This window comes from Drosophila elegans, unplaced genomic scaffold, assembly GCF_018152505.1.
Source record: "Drosophila elegans isolate 14027-0461.03 unplaced genomic scaffold, ASM1815250v1 contig_814, whole genome shotgun sequence".
NCBI classification, from domain to species: domain Eukaryota; kingdom Metazoa; phylum Arthropoda; class Insecta; order Diptera; family Drosophilidae; genus Drosophila; species Drosophila elegans.
Genome location: NW_024546167.1, coordinates 7,264,302 through 7,280,996, shown reverse-complemented (window position 1 = coordinate 7,280,996; position 16,695 = coordinate 7,264,302). Strand labels below are relative to the sequence as shown.

Genomic DNA, 16,695 nt, shown 5'->3' with positions numbered 1-16,695 from the left:
TAAAAATACCAATTCTCTCAATAATAAAACAGGTACAAGTTGATAAGTCAGTCAAATCCCATGATTTATTAGATTGCCATATGACCTAAGGGGAAACCCCAAAGCAATTATTGACTTTTTGATCGAATTCAACAATGAAGTTGTTAAAATTGGAATTCTATAGTTAACTGAGACAGTAAACAAACAAAGGTAAATAGCCTAACTTGTATAAAATCAGTTAAAAAAAAAAACAAAAAAATTATATTTGCATCGGCCGGGAATCGAACCCGGGCCGCCCGCGTGGCAGGCGAGCATTCTACCACTGAACCACCGATGCCTCATTGTGCAGTCACACCAAAGTCGCAAGTATCAACTTCATATTCGAAAAAGCTCATTGAAGAGCTTTTCGAAAACTTTCAACCTAGGGTAACGCAAAGAAACGCTGCAAACAAATTGAATGAGATATTTCATATCCTATTTATTTTATATTTTGAGTAATTGATTTTTTTTCCTTGTGGTTTGGTTTTTATAATATAACCAGAACACAATGAGCATATACAATTTTTGAGCTGCTTCATAAAGCGTTTATATGCGAAGGGTCATAAATTAACCAGCAGCTGAAGGGGTGCGGAGTGTGTGTATGAATGGGCACATTGCTACTAGTATTCCTCGTCCAGTCGGGGTCATAAAAACCCTTGCCCACCGAAACTGGCCCACTTCCCATGCCCGTCACGTATTCAATCACAGCAATGGCTACACAAAACTGCGCTATATCAAAAATTTCGGTCTATCGGTCGTGCGTGGTATACAAATGGGTCCATTTCATCGACACCACAGATATCCAGCCACATATCCCAGCAGCAGCGGAAAGGAGGACCATAACAATTGAGTGCTGGGCTCCAGTTAACGTTAACCAAAGTCGTAGCCCCGGTGACTGGGGCATTTATTGACGCCCGCAATGTCAACAATTGCAGCCATGACGACGGCAGTCGTAGCGGCAACAGCACTAACAACAACTTCAAGTTCTCGTTCTGGAGATACCCTGTTGTCTGCAGTCTAGCCTAACAAAAGCATTATAACATTCTAAGCAATGAACAATTAATTTAAAACATAATTGGTATTTTCATATACGATTAACAAGTCTGTTCTTAAAATCTAAAAATATTATTTTTTTAAATTTAAGGTGGCACAGCAAAGACAAAAAATCAATATTCTCTAACTCAATAGATGCCAAGTCAATAATAACTTTTGCAAGATTTTTGTGCTACAAGTACAATACAATTTATTTTAAATTTTTAATTTTTTGTAAACGTTCCATAATTTTTCAGGCATCTATGCGAATTCATTAAAAACATTCGAAAAAGGTGTAGACAACAATTATATTTTTTATTCTACATTTTGTTTACAAATGGAATATTTTATAAGTTTATTGTATTATTTTTAAGAATTTTTTTAAAATTTCCCAAAAGAAGCAACCAATTAACTAAAAGCGTTATTTAAAATTGAATTATTCCTATATGCAAAGAATATATGTATGCCTAATAGAATTAGCTAATTTTATTCAAAAATTGTTCTGTGATAGTGATGTTTTAAAATTTCTAAATAGAAAAATCTCATTTAATTAAGTTAAGTTAGAAGTTAAATACTAAAATTCCTTGTGACAGCTGTTACTCTCAACATGCCCCATTGCTGCCTAAGAACCCATTACCGCAATGACAAGAACAACCCACTAAAAACCCGCAGCGAGTTAACCATGAAAGTTACCCGAGCGAAACCATTTCGCCAGATGAAGCTGGCTGATTTGGGATGCTGCGAGTGCTGGGCGTACTGGGCGTATACGTATTATGATGATGACGCCCGAGAACAGGACAATAGAAATGCGAGGCCACATAAACACTATGGCACACAGCCACAGGCACAGCCTCATCCACAGCTACATGTAAACGAGTGTGTGGTGACAATGATATGGATGTTGTTGTTGATACTTTCGTTTGCTTTTCACGACGCTGCGCGCGCACTAAATGTGAAATGGGAAATAAGAGCTCGGCTTCGGAGACAGGACAAACCAAAGGCTAATTCGAATTCCCCATAGGGGCGTAGCGCATTCAGAGGGCGGCATATCCTATCCGGGCCGGAGCGGAAAGCGACGGCGGCGTCCTGGCGTCATCTCCAAATCTCGGCCAGTGCCGCAATTTTGGCTATAAATACAAATGTCGGCACGCAGCTTGGCTTAAACTTACATTGTTATCCTAGTTCACAACATCGCTCGAGGTCTCCTCAACTTTCCCGAACAAAACACATTCGCTACGTGACGTTGTTAATACGGAATCCTCCCACTCAACGCAGGACAACTCCGAAACTCCGTCGAACAACGAACAGAAACTGTGAGTCACAGCGGGCTGCAGGTGCAGATGTACCAGTTGCCATCGCTTCTGGTTTCAGTGTCAGTGTCATAATAATAAATTTCGAGCATTGTGTAATCCCCTTTCGATTGGGTAAACAAAAACCAAAGTGGCTCTGTTGCAGTTTTATTATTGCGCAGCCAAGAAATCGCGAATTAAATATAAATTGAATTTTTCGAAAGCGCCCTTTAAGGGGAGATATGAAAGAACATTTTTTTTTGTTAAGCGAAATTTTAGGAAGGGGAATAACGATTTATAATATTCAAGGAAAAAAGATTCTTTATCGTTTTTGTATTTTACTTTTTACTATTTAAAACAAATTTGTAATCTTGATTAAATGTATTAAATATAAATTCCGGTAAAAAACATTGAACGATTTAAGCAATGATAAGATATAAAATAAACATGTTCTGGTGGAAATTAAATAAAATCGTTGATTATTAAAAAAAAAAACATTAGGAAATAATATTAATTAAGAGTTGGTATTACAGGTTACATTGATCTGGATGCTCAAGACCAGACATATGAAACTTAATAATAGATTCCCGAGAGATAAGCACAAGCATCCTTTCATGATTTATGAGCACATTTATAGAAATCCCAATGGATAAATCTCCTCCAATCCACAGAAATAATTTATCTGTTACTCAATTCCCTGCAATCTGTGAGTCTGTGAGATGCATTTCTGGTTTGCCTTTATTCCCAGTGCGACCCCACCTCAAAAGCCATCACCATTGGCATGCCAATTACACATCCTGCAATTGTCTTCGTCTTTTGCGGGAGGCTCACACACTTGCCTCTCTCTTTACAGTCCCGGTGCCACGCCCATTCAACTGCAGACCCCAGAACGCCCCCCACCAGGACCACAATGAGTGTGCCAGGGAGTCAGGGGATAGGAAGTGGAATTGGACACAGGTGGCTCTTGGTTTGGATGACGGTGCTGCTCCTGGTCGTCCCACCGCATTTGGTCGATGGCCGTTACCTGCCGACAAGGTCGCATGGCGACGATTTGGACAAGTTGCGTGAACTGATGTTGCAGGTGAGCCAGTCAACACTGGGCGAAAAGGTGGGCTAAGCTATAAAAGAGGATTGATTTAAATATTCAATTTAAAAATATTTTAATTGTTTAATCATAATCAAAACTTAAGAAATTCAAAAGGGGCATTTGGAATTACTAGAGTGTTATTTAACATTAAAGATACATTTTCGATGCATTATCTATAATAAAACATTAGGAATTTCTTTATTTTTATATTTAAATCATTTGCAATTTACACAAAAAAGCTTGAATGTTAAACATTTACTGGATAAACCATTTCCAAATTTGGTTTACTCCATCTTAAAATACTTTTTTCACATTTATATTTTTGTATTATTATTTTAATAAAAATTTAAATGCAAGCCCAGTGTTTTAAAAATGTTTATTATGAATTTTTTTACTCAGTAAGATTTTAAGTTTTATATTTTTTCTGTAAAACTTATCTCTATTTAATTGCCCAGATGTCTTCATTAAGAATTGTGTAAATAATTACTTTTAAACGGTTATTACCATAATTAATGGAGTGTTGAATAATGCTGTTATCATTTCACATTTTATCATCAGCGCCTTAATGAATCTCCACCAAGTAAAAATGATCCATTATTGAGCATTTCTTCAGTGTATGTGAGTGAGTGTGCGATGAGTATCTTTAGTCGAGTTTTGTGCATTGGCATTTTTGGTGCGCTGTCAATATAATTAACTAAATGAAAAGAGAGCCAAAGCGTGGTATTAAGTTGCAATTATGTCGCCAATTATTGAGGTTTTATTTTCGACTTGTTTTTGTTTTCGTGCGTTTCTACCTTTTGGCTTTCTTGTTTTTTTGGTTTTTGTATTTTGGTGTTTTGTTTTTGGTCACTTATGGAGCGGAGTAGAGTGGAATTGAATGGCATGGAGGTTATGTCATCGTCTCGGGTATAAGGTTACACAGGTCCCTCGGCCACGGCCTCAGCCCCAATGATTCCACCGAAGATTCCTGCTAACCGCCAACAGCTCCCCTCTTCCCATCCCTTTCTTATTTCAATCTCCTGGCGCTGCGGTTTCTTGTGCGTCTGCAAACCATTTCAGAAATATTTTTACATATTTCGCAAGCGTTTCTTCTTTTTGACCCCCTTCTCCTCCCCCTTTAATGGAGGAGCCTGCTCGGCTACAATCGCCAACTTGGCCAACACTTGCATGCCGAGCTCCTCATCTTTTGCACAATTTTTGATTCGCCGCCACCGCTGCAGTTGTTGTTATTTAATGTGTTTTTTTTTCGGCACAGTTTCCTGTTCTTTTTCGCAATCAAGACACAAAAATGCGGCTCAACTAGGAGGGTAGGAATAAGGGGATCGGGGGTCACGAGGGGATCCGGCGAGGAAGCCCCACTTAACTGCCTGTGGATGTGCACAAATCCACCGCAGCTGCACGTCTGCGAAAACTTCAGCCTACAAAATGCTCAACTGCAACTGTTTGTCTACCATCGAATTGAGTATCTGTAGCAAACAATTTCTGCACTGGAACAAATCATATTAAATATGGTTAAAGACTTTATGAATATCTCAAAGGAAGCAAATTAAATGAGAAAATGTTAGGGGAATAAACGTGATGAACAAACTATTTACATTCACTTTAATTTTTAAATCTTTTATACAAATGATTAAAACATAATTTTTTTTTGTCAAAATTTAAGATAATAATAATTTTAAGAAAGAACATTTATTATACTTTTTTTAGTTAAGAATAGCAAAAATCTGTAGTCAATTCCTTTTTTTGTAATTTGCAATAATTAAGCTTCTCAAAGATATTAAAACTTCAAACATTTCGACAAAAAAATATTGTGATATTTAGTAATACTACGTTTTTGATTTACAATCCGAATATTCATCACTCACGTCGTAATAGACAGGACAAACTCATTAAGGGCAAAATTATAAAATTAGGAAAATATAAATCGCAAATTTCCGGTCTAGAATTCTAGGTCAAACTTTTTTCCTGAATGTAGCTCTCACCCCTTTGCAGACTCTTTTCTGAGTCATGGTCCCTGGAAATCGATAAGTCGCTGACGTGCGGCGCAGACAAAGACCAAAGACCAAAAACCAAGAGCAGACCATGTTTGGACAAAAAAGCGAGCACAAAAAATAAAGCACAGCAAAAAGATAGAGCCGAGTAAAAGAAAAGGGAAATCAAATGTCAAATAGCAAATAATGACGGTGACGTGGTCGCACTGCCGCTGATGAAGGTTGACTTGACTACGTCACTCTGAAGACAAGCGAGCGACGGGGGAAAAATAAGCAAAATGCGAAATGAAAACACTTGACACACAATAATGCATTGAACCTGAGAAGCTGAAAAACTGAGAGCAACAGAAGCATTAGAGACATGAGACAACATAACTTGGCCTTTAGCTTATTGCCTGCCTTCTGTAGGATGGATGTCAACAGGATGACACGAGACATCCCCTCGAACCTCCTTTTCCTTTTAGCCCGAGATGACAATGGAGTTGGAAGGAATTCCCAGAAGCAATTTGTGTTATAGAATGTGGAAAATGACAATTTCATAATGCTCTTGACTTATTAGAGATATATTGGATTATAATTGTGTCGCCTGAGGGGTTGCAAAATGCTACGTGGGCAAACTTTATAATTGTTTTAGGGGTTTCAAACTAATTTAAGGATGAACTTGAGCTTTTGATTCAATGTTAATTTAATAAAGAGATGAGAGGGCCTTAAACGTAATCCATTTGGCAGACAATTTAATGCGGTCAGAATCAAATTCAAATGGGTATGACAAAGTTACTTAAATGAATTAAATTTGTTAAGCTTCTTACACTTATTGGGAATTTGAACTACTTGTGGAATTTAAATTAAATTTCAGCTATCAGGAAAAAGTTGTAAGATTTTGTTTAACTAAATTTCCTTACGGGCAAATCCATCGATTTGTTTTTTATTGTTTAAATTTATTACTGTCTTTCAAATTAAACAACACAAATAATTGTTTGCCGTTTATACGTTACTTGAAGGTAAAATTTTTTTTTGTTTTATTTTTTACATTTTTACACTTATTATTTGAGTTTTACGCATATTTTGCCCGGATATAAGTTATTCTTTAAAAAGTATGTTTAACATGCCAGAAGTTCAGCGTTCACAACATTATGTCCAATTGATGCCAATTATTTTCAACATTCTTTATCCACTTGCCACAAATGTCTTCGATAACAAATCCCACCACTCATCAAGTGGCTCATTCCACTAAGCAGAAATTGCCGAACCCAAAACAACCCATCTTCAACACCCAGAGATTCTTCCTCGTATAAAACTCAACCCAAACGCAGCTGTTTATTTATAAAGTATCTGCCAACTCCCTTTCCCAATCGCCCAAAACAAAACAAATCCTGGTCAAAAGAGGAAAAGAGATCGATACTCGAAAATAGACAGAGATAGCTGGGAAAGGAAGAGGGGAGCCAAACAAAATCACATAACTTTTCACTTAACGACAACTCTCAAATTAAACTGTCCAAAGAGGCCTTAATGAAACGAAGGGAGATGAAACCCAGCTGGCACCACCCCTCAACCCCGGAAAATCCATCCCCCCAAGTCAACCAGATGCAATGCGATAACCATTCCAGAGTCATCATCACTTCCCTGAAGACATTTCGGTCATTAATGGCATTTAAGTCAAGGAAAGCGAAAGGAGGGAAATATTGCAAACTGTCCGAAGATAGAAAACACTTTTTGGCTTTTGGTTTTTTTTTTTTTTCAAAATTAGCAATAAAATAATTACTTGGCGCGAAATTGTTTTAGGTTTTTCGCCTCATTTGCTGTTGTTTGTGTTTGTTCACACATCATCAACACCGTTCGCCAAAACAGAAGACAAAAGATCAGCTCCCGAGGGGGGGGCGGATTACCATGGTAGCCAGAAAAGAGGTTGGCGGCTGATAATTACACGACAATACCCCCCATTAACACATTTTCAACTCATCAGAGCTCACAGCAACAGCGATGAGGAGCCAAAACTTGGCAGCCAAGTTAAGACGGCTCAAGACAGGTTAACCCATTTTGGGCGGCACATAATCCGGCTCTATGGATTTTTCAAATTTTTCAGATTCCAATGCTGTCTCAAATGGGATTTATCAGTTTTTTTGTTGGGAACGAAGAATTTAAAGCCATTTTAGTGTTCAAATTCTTTTGACATTAATTCTTTGAATTATCCCATATGTTTTGTAAAAGTTTATTATTTAAAAAAACTCAATAGTAAAATTAAATATGAATGTAAAATTCTTATTCAAAATATAAACGAATTTAAAAAAAATAGAAACATGGCAATGTTATTTTTAGCATATTTAGTTGGTTTATCCAATAGGCGACAGTAGATTTCAATTTTTGTTTTATTTAAAACTAAATTATTCCATCCTTAAAAATAAAAACAAAACATTCCTCGGGGCTAAATCAGTACCGAAAATATTTAAGCCAAAGTGAATAAAATTGGATTTACAAAGATTTTTCTCTGTGTGTACATAACATAAAATACTTTTCCTCAATTTCTTTGTTATTTAAATTTAAATAAATGCCTTAGACTTTAATTTAAGTTTAAAAATTTCGTTGAAATATACATTTTATCATGAACCAAGACATTTTAATTTTACAAAAATCTCAACCCTTCGTTCGCAATGGGTTAAGCCATGCAAACAACAGAAGCAGGCAGCCTCGTCGTTACAGATAAAGTTCATTCGATTTAATGATGCGCCAAAATTAAAATTAACGAAAAAAAGAAGATAAGTAAAACTCTGTGACGAACTTCCCACGTTGGATAAATAAGATTTCAACAGATTTTTGAAATAGCTCACAACCCATCATCACAAGTCGGCGGGGGGCCGAGTCGTGTTAACAACAGCAACTATACGATAATTATAACAACCATAACAACAGCTCGGAGTTTAAATCTTTCTCTGCCCGTCTTGCGTTTGCAGATTTTGGAGTTGAGCAATGAGGACCCACAGCAGCAGCAGCAGCAGCAGCAACAGCAACAGCAGCAACACCCACTGCTGCGTCTGCACAATGAGGCCACCAGCAGCAACAGTAACAGCAACAATCCACGCGTGTCCAACGGCAACTCAAATGCCGCCTGGCTGCAGAAGCTGAGTGCCATGGGTGCCCTGGATGAGTTGGGCGGAGATGGAGCCCAACGATTTGGACCCAACTATGGACGATACTAAGCCATCTGAACCGAGAACACCTGACGACAACAGCAGCAACTTTGACAAGGGAAACGGAAACTAGGGGCAGGGGGGGAAATCATGTTGCGATTGAAAATGTTTTTTGGGTCCGAAAAAAGGGATAGTAGTGTCGGAAATGTTCACAGGATTAAAATCCAATTGAAGCGAAAGCAAAGTGCGTGAAAATAGATGGGGCAAAGACCTCTTGTGGAAATCACTTTGAACTGGCTTGTGCCATTTTGAAATGCTTAAAAGGACACTCTGTAAAATCACTTTCATTCCCTTCAAATGCTAAACATTCTCAAAACTTATTTAATTTGTTAAAAACCCATTTAAAGCCATTGTATTACCTTTAGATCTTGTTAAGCCATCTAGATTAGATATGTATATTCCTAAATTACATTCACATATATTTGACTAAATTCACTTTTGAAGTTCACTCTGAGTTTTATGTAGGCCAATTATTAAATGTATTTTTGGTGAACCAACTATTCACGACTATTAGTTTGAAGTTAAAACTTTAAAATATTTAATTTTTTTGTGTTCATAAACAAAATTGTGTATTTGGAACATTATTCATAGCTTACGGTATGGAAAAAAAATGTAAAATGATACCCACATTTAAAATTTCAACATGGTTTCCACTTAACCCCAAACTGGAATCATTCTAAATACGAAAAGAAAAACTGAAAAGAAATTCAGAACAAACTGAAAATGGAAAACTTGAAAGGACAAAGGCAGTTCCTATGATAGAACAATAATTTTTAAAATCCTTTGGGTAAGCCCGAAGCGAAAAATGTACCTATATGTATGTACCTATGTGTTGTAGATCAACCCCGTCCCTCTGAAACAAAGCGAACTCTGAAAAAATACCCTTTTAATGGTGTAGACTAAGTGCGGATTTTCAACTTTTTTTTGCGCGGCCAAACCAGAGATAAAAATTAAAAGTACCATAAAATTGTAAATATTTTACCCCCAAAAAGCACTCCACTCCCGCCCCACGAACAATAATAACTGGAGTTTTAATGGGCCCCCAAGGCTGACCGGGGCATATGAAGATATATAGTTAATGTATTGTGTATTTATAAATTATACTACTCCCAACTAACCTCCACTAGCTGCGATGGCCTCCGCTGGAAGATGGGCCCAAGTTTAATGCGATTTCGGTTGAGACTTTATGGCCAACAACATGTCGAGGGAGATATACCTTTACTTATACCTATACACACTATTAAATTCGTATATATATATATAAATGTACATTTAATTGTTGTTAACTTACGTTATCGTTATTACTTATGATTCGCCGCAGAAGCAACAATAAAAGAAATCATTTTCAATGCAATATCCCTCTCTTAACGTTTTTAACTAGATCTCTGGACGGCGATACTGTCAAGCCTGTTATGTAACGTATGCAGAGTGTAACGCAACTTTACAACGGTCTCAGATTCATCTTCATCTTTTGGCTCAAATACTCGTACTTTTCACATCCATCTGCTTGAGGGCGCCGCCAGCCTAAAGATTCCCATCTATCTCAATTTACTTTCTCGTGCTTCAAGTGCAACTCTTGACAAATTAAACGCCGAAAAGTGGCACCCACCAGAAAGACACATCACATCTTCCCAAAAACCCATTCCAATCCAATCCAAACCAATCCAAGCCATTCCGAACCCATTTCCAATGTCAGTTCGAACCCCGTTAAGTACTTTTTACCCGCCAAGTGGCGTTTCTCGTTTTGTAAACGAAATCATAATTGTTTTCTTCGCTTGTTTTTGTTTTTTTTTTTTGTTTTTATGTAAATATAATATCATTTAAATGGTTCCGTCTGCCTTTGTTTTTGCCTGTTACATAAAGTCACAAGAGATACAATATAATAATTAGTATCTGTGCATGTGTATCCGAGGTGTAGATGGTGGCTGGGTTTTAAATGGTAGACTTTGGGGGGAACTGTGTTACTCGGTTGAGGCCACGGAGAAAGCAGAAAGATGAATGGGTGAATGCGACGCTGATTATATGGCTCAGAATCGCTGTGGCATGGCGAATTCATTAAGATCTGGCAATGTGCCATGCATAATTCGCACAATGTCTAGCAGAATGTATACCCCAGACGGGTGGTCTTCACAGAATGCATAATGTGATTGCGAGATTTCAGTTGCCTGAATTATGAGGTAGATTATTTTCAGTAGAAAATTCTCTGAGCGTTAAAGTCATAACAATTTGCTAAATGAGACGATTTAAAAATTATGTATACATATTTAATGTTATATTTTAGTATCCAATCTTTAGATATTTGCACTTTAATATGGGTTACTTTAAAAATCAGTTAGTTTTCTTAATATTGGATCGTGAAAATATATTTTTTATGATTTAAACTACTGTATGCAATTACTTTTACAACTCAATTATTCTTGTCTGCTTATGTATTCCTCTTTAAAAACAACTTTTACATTTTCTTCATCATTAAAATATATTATTTATGATACAAACCACTTTATGCAATAACCATAGTAACCAAATGGAATAGTTTACGTATCAAAGCTTTCCATAAAAGAAATTATGTTGCGTGGATAATTTAATTTTTAGTTTCTTAATTATTCCCAGACAAATTCTATTGGAATTTAAAATTTATTTTCCAAATGGAAATAACAGGTCAAGGGTTGCCCGAGAAAAGTATCTGGTAAATAATTGCATCGGAAAATCACGGAAAACTGCCCTAGGACGCGAAATAACCACAGATGAACCTGCACCTGTTCCACCTTCGTGAATTCAGCATAATTTACCGCGACCAACGAATGATGATGATGACGATGGTTTTGAATGTGAAAGATGAGCGTGGAAAATTAAGGAAATGCAATCTGTGGAGAGAGGAGCAAGTGCAGCCGCCGAAGATGAACAACAAAATCAACACAAGCTGCCATTTGGCTAACGGCATTATAAATGATGCCATCGTGGAAAAGTGACAGTCTCTGACTCTCCAGTTGAGTCTCCCAACTGTTGCAGGTTGCAGTTGCAATATTTTTGTTGTTGCTGCTGCTGCTGCCGCCGGGTATGTTGCTATTTGGTGTCGTCCCCCGTTTGGCGCCAGTGGCCACTGATTATGCCATTTCATCAAATTCCGGCAGCGATTGAGCAGGAGTGGCCACTAAATGCGACCAAGGATCGGTCGCAATCGATCCAAAAATGCTGATTGCCATTTATAGATTATGTGCATAAATCAGGGAAAAAGCAAGCTGTAGCTTTCGGGGGTTATGAACCATGGAAAAGTTGCAAAACATTTTGCCAATCATATTTTTTTCTATCACTCTTGTCTAACGCAAATTGTCATGGCCGGGGCGTAAATTATTAAATAAGAAAAACAACCCAAAAACAACAGTAAAACTTTGCAGAGGCAAAAAAAAAAACAAATTGAAGAAATTCAAAATATTGCAAAAACAACAACAACAGGCAACAAAAAAAACGAGGAGAAAAATTAAATAAAATGCTTATGGAGATGGGGCGACCCAACAAGAGCGTGAAGCTCATTATGAAGCTTCGTGGCCAAAACGCGGACAGCAATTACAAAGGCAACAAACCCAGTAACAACAATAACAGTAACAACAATAATAATAATAACAACAAGCCCAAGACAAGACAAGACAACGCAGCCGAAAAAACCCAAAGAAGCTGGCTTACAAAAGGCCGAAAGAGCATGAAGAAATGAAATAAAACCAACACCAGATTCAGTCCCAGTCCAGAGCACAAAGCTATCCCCATCCCCATCCCCAAATCCCCCATCCAAACCCATTCCCCGAATCGCCAGCTAAATGAGAGTGAATCCACATCCCATTGAAATTGAAAGTGAATCGTGCCACACGATCCGATTCAGAGTCCAGAGTTGGTTACGAGTCCACCGCGATTGAATCCTCCAAATGACCAAAATAACAATTTATACACATAAACCACATATATATAATAATGCAACCAGAAAAACAAAGGCGAGATAAGCAGGAAAGGCATTGAATTTTTTGGTAACCACTGCGAAAGAGAAATACTCTAAGGGTTATGCAATTAAGTACTGTACTGTAATTTCCTAATGACTATGTTCTAATTCTTAACAAACTACAAATGACATAATATAAAATACGTTATCATAATGTTTAACAACATTAGGGGAACCCATTTTTAAAACCTCAAAAGCTGTATTAAATTCTTTCGGTTATGGTAAATTTAGAACAATTTTTTTTTGTTATTGTTTTTTGCTTTTATATAATTGAAATTTATTTTTTTTCTTTTTAATAAATTAATTTTATATTTATTTAATTTTATAATTATGGCTCGGCAGATCAAGAAACGTGTTGTAGTTGTAATAATGTGATAATTCTTACACTAAGCAGTTAATTATTTTAAATACTCAGTACAATCTTTAATTTCAAGTAAATTATTAAACCCCTAAAATAAAACTTCTGTTTCAATCAGTTTTTGGGGGGTTTTCAGAAATAACTACCATATAAACATAATTAATGGACTTGCTGAAATTTCATGTCCCTGCCTCCAGCTTAATTACTAAAACAATTTACCTTTCAAGTTCCTTAATTTCCCCTTGAAAATAATCCTAGTTGGCCAACAAAAAAAATACACGACCACACATCAAAAAAAAAAAAATAAAAACACGAGAAAGAAGTAGTTAATCGATGAAGGAAAACCCAAAAAAGCCAAGAAATGGTCAGCAGAAGTTGCAGTTGCAGTCGGCGTCGCAGTCGTCTTCGCAGTCGCAGCTAGGAGCTGTTCAGCCTCTGTTTCCCCACCAGATGACTTGCCTGCCTGTGGTCTTGTTGTGGACTTGGCTTAAACATTTCAATTTCTTCATGGCTATATGCCGACGCCGCTCTTTGCCAACTGCTCAGCCAGCGTTTCCAGCGTTGCCATCGACTGCGGCAGCGGTCTTGGTCGTCGTCGTTGAATTTTACTTAATTTTTATTTCACGCGCTGCGCCGCTATAAAAGAAACTGCAACATTCGTTGTGGCATGCAGTAAGAGGTTCCGCGTCGAAGCAGCACCACATTACCAGTCACCACTAACCAGCAACCAGTAGCACCGAACCGCCTGGAGAAGTGACAAAACCCGAAACGGATATAGCCGAAAATAACCGCCCGAAAATGCAGTCCAGTTGTGTGGTATGGATCTTGTGGCCGGCCGAACTCCCAAGTTTTCGTGTCTAAACCAAATGGTGTTCTCCTCCGATCTCGTCCGCAGTTAGTGGTCGTCTTAGCCTTGGCTGCCCTGGTGGCCGCTCGTCCCGAGCCGCCTCGTGACTCGTACAGTGCTCCCCCCTCCAGCGGCTACCAGCCGAGTGGACCGAGTGGCGGTTACGGCGCCCCTGCGCCCCAGTACGGACCCCCCCAGCAGCCGCCGGTGGTGCACAAGCACGTCTACGTCCATGTCCCACCACCAGAGCCAGAGTACCAGGCACCCAGGTGAGTCCAAGGATCTGGTGTCTTTTCATCAGGAGCAATCACAAATCAAGAGTTAAACAAGTTATATCTTGAGATAGGGTTAAAACCCTTTACAGTTCTTAAGTTTAAAATCTCTTTGATAATAGGAAATTTTAGGTCTAATCCATTGCATCAGTATTTATCCTTTAAATGAATTCTTAAATTTCTAAATAATCATTAATATCTGTGTAGCAAAAGTATTGATTCTTCTGATATTTGATAGTATCGATTATCAAATTATTTGACTATACAAAAAAATACGTTGCAAAACTAATATCCTTTTCAAAAAGTAAGAAAATATAATTTTTTTGTTGAAATGTTTAGCAGCAAATGTGAGTATAAATGTTTTAGGAAAGAGTTCTTTTTTTATAAATACTATGAAATTGCTTAATGCTAAATTTAACATTTTTTTGCCGAAAAGCTTTAAATATATTAGATAACTTTGGCCTAGCCCAGTCCTCTTCAAACTGAATTCAAATTATTCACACCCCTTACCCATTTTTTTTTTCATCTCGCGTGTTGGTGAGCGGTTACAAATGATCTCGCTTTATTTGTCTTGTTCCACTTAAGTTTGGCAAAAAATGAAAGAAATCACATTGTTGTGTTATGAGTATATAATCCAATCCACTTATGCAGATTCTCTCACAATTCATCGTCGTGAACCAACTAGTGCCGCCAACTCCCAAAGATAATAACTAGACAAATGTTGCAAGACCCGACGCCAATCATCATATAATCCAGCTCGGGGCCCTTTTCCGCAGCTGTAGCCTCATTTCCAGGGTATTTGGAGGGTCGTTTTTAAGGAGGAAAACTTATTTAATACCTGAGAGAAAACGAAAGCCATCACACTTTTCTCTCCTTTCTCTGGCTCAATGTTTTCTGTCGTCTTCTGTTTTCAATTGGAGTTGGAAGCAATGTTAATTACCTCAAGAGGCGAATGATATGGCTTTGCAGACCGCCAAACCGTGACTAAAATGTTACCTAAGCTCTCCGAAGTACTTGTATATATCTCAGTGGCATTTCCAAGCTAATTATCAGACACAGAGGGACAGGAACGCGATTACCATAGGGAGCCTTATGTAAACCCTCGTCTCGGGGCGATTGTTGTGACAGTAGTTGTCATCATAACCACGGTCATCATCTTCATCTGATAAGCAAAACAGACAAGCAGCTGCACTTGGTTCACCATATTCGGGAGGTCACCATTTTTGGGCATGGCATTTGCATACTCCTCCAAGTGAAACTCCTTTCTCCAGCTTCGTGCAGAGACACCAAGTTTTAGGAAGTGGGGAAAACAATTAAAGCCTGACCTTATACGTATGCAAAAGATGCACCTTGCACTTGAGATAAAACATGATTTTCACTTTAAAGTTCAAGCTAAAAGTTTTTTTTATTTACAAAAAATTACCAAAGGAGTGTGTTTCTTCAGTTTAAGACCTAATTTAGCTTAAGGTAAAAATTATGAAATATAATTGTTTTAGGCCCCTTATATTAAGAATTGATTATGAAATCTTTCGAATTATTAATTTGATTATTAAACCATTTAAAATTATTTTTATAAATTTTTAGTAGCCTTTATTTAAACGGATATTTTTGTATGATCTCTTTAGAAAACCACTGTATGTGCCGCCTCCCCAGAAGCACTACAAGATTGTGTTCATCAAGGCGCCATCTCCACCTGCCCCAACTGCACCGATAATCCCGCAGTTCCCGCAGAACGAGGAGAAGACACTGGTGTACGTGCTAGTCAAGAAGCCAGAGGAGCAGCCGGAGATCATTATCCCCACACCAGCGCCCACTCAGCCCAGCAAGCCGGAGGTGTACTTCATCCGCTACAAGACCCAGAAGGAGGAGACCGGACCCTATCCCAACAGTGTGTCGCCTCCAGCGCCCGAGTACGGAGCACCAGCTGCTCCGCCGGCACCGTCTGCCCCCAGCAGCTCGTATGGAGCACCTTCCCACTAAACGATCCAACGTGTCCAAGCCAATCCGAATTCCGATTTGCGAATCTCAACCCTACTCATGGCAAACTGCATATCTTATGTGTATTATTTTTTGTTCTGTTTCAACGACTTTAACGCGTGACAAAGTTTACCAAGCAACGAATACCCCTCAAACTCCCCCCCACAGCTCATATGAAAATTACTACCCTATCGATGAGTAATTCTTACCTCTGAAGTTGTTTCTACCTATTGTATGAGAAGTATGTTTTCCATCTAGGCTGTTTGTTTCAAATTGTTTGTTTAGTCTTAAGTTTAGGTCTTTAAGCGAACGATGCGTTATACACTCACACAAAACACACTCGATACACTCACTGCGAACTAGCCTTAGTTATCGATAGCAATATCGATCCTGATACCGATAAACGATATATACATGATACATGATTTTCATCGCAAATGCATTTTCAACTAGGCAACTTATAACACTACCATATTGCAGTATTTTGCACTCTATTTCCATAATTGTAATTAGAGAGTGCGAAACAATCGAAAAGGCAACAAAAAAAAAATGAAGATAAATAGTGATACTCAAGTATGTATGTTAAAAAGCAAAACATCAATGGCTAAATAAAAATTTAACGAATTATGTGTATGTGAATTGTCTTTTATT

At 37.8% G+C, this 16,695-nt stretch overlaps 2 protein-coding genes and 1 non-coding gene across 3 annotated transcripts; 2 read left to right on the top strand and 1 right to left on the bottom strand.

Annotated features, from left to right (window-relative positions):
• Window positions 1-245: 245 nt before the first annotated feature.
• Trnag-gcc lies at window positions 246-316 on the bottom strand. The gene has a single exon. It is a non-coding gene; the product is annotated as a tRNA-Gly (tRNA).
• A 1,889-nt stretch (window positions 317-2,205) lies between these two features.
• LOC108138242 (topoisomerase I damage affected protein 11) lies at window positions 2,206-9,956 on the top strand. The gene is made up of 3 exons (XM_017260372.2): window positions 2,206-2,363; window positions 3,193-3,420; window positions 8,366-9,956. Exons 2-3 carry the CDS (start codon window positions 3,250-3,252, stop codon window positions 8,609-8,611), a joined length of 417 nt encoding a protein of 138 aa, XP_017115861.1. The 5' UTR covers window positions 2,206-2,363; window positions 3,193-3,249; the 3' UTR covers window positions 8,612-9,956.
• A 3,649-nt stretch (window positions 9,957-13,605) lies between these two features.
• Window positions 13,606-16,677, top strand: LOC108138240 (extensin). The gene is made up of 3 exons (XM_017260371.2): window positions 13,606-13,764; window positions 13,844-14,064; window positions 15,693-16,677. The coding sequence occupies exons 1-3, from the start codon at window positions 13,747-13,749 to the stop codon at window positions 16,045-16,047; spliced, it is 594 nt and encodes a 197-aa protein (XP_017115860.1). The 5' UTR covers window positions 13,606-13,746; the 3' UTR covers window positions 16,048-16,677.
• Window positions 16,678-16,695: the final 18 nt, after the last annotated feature.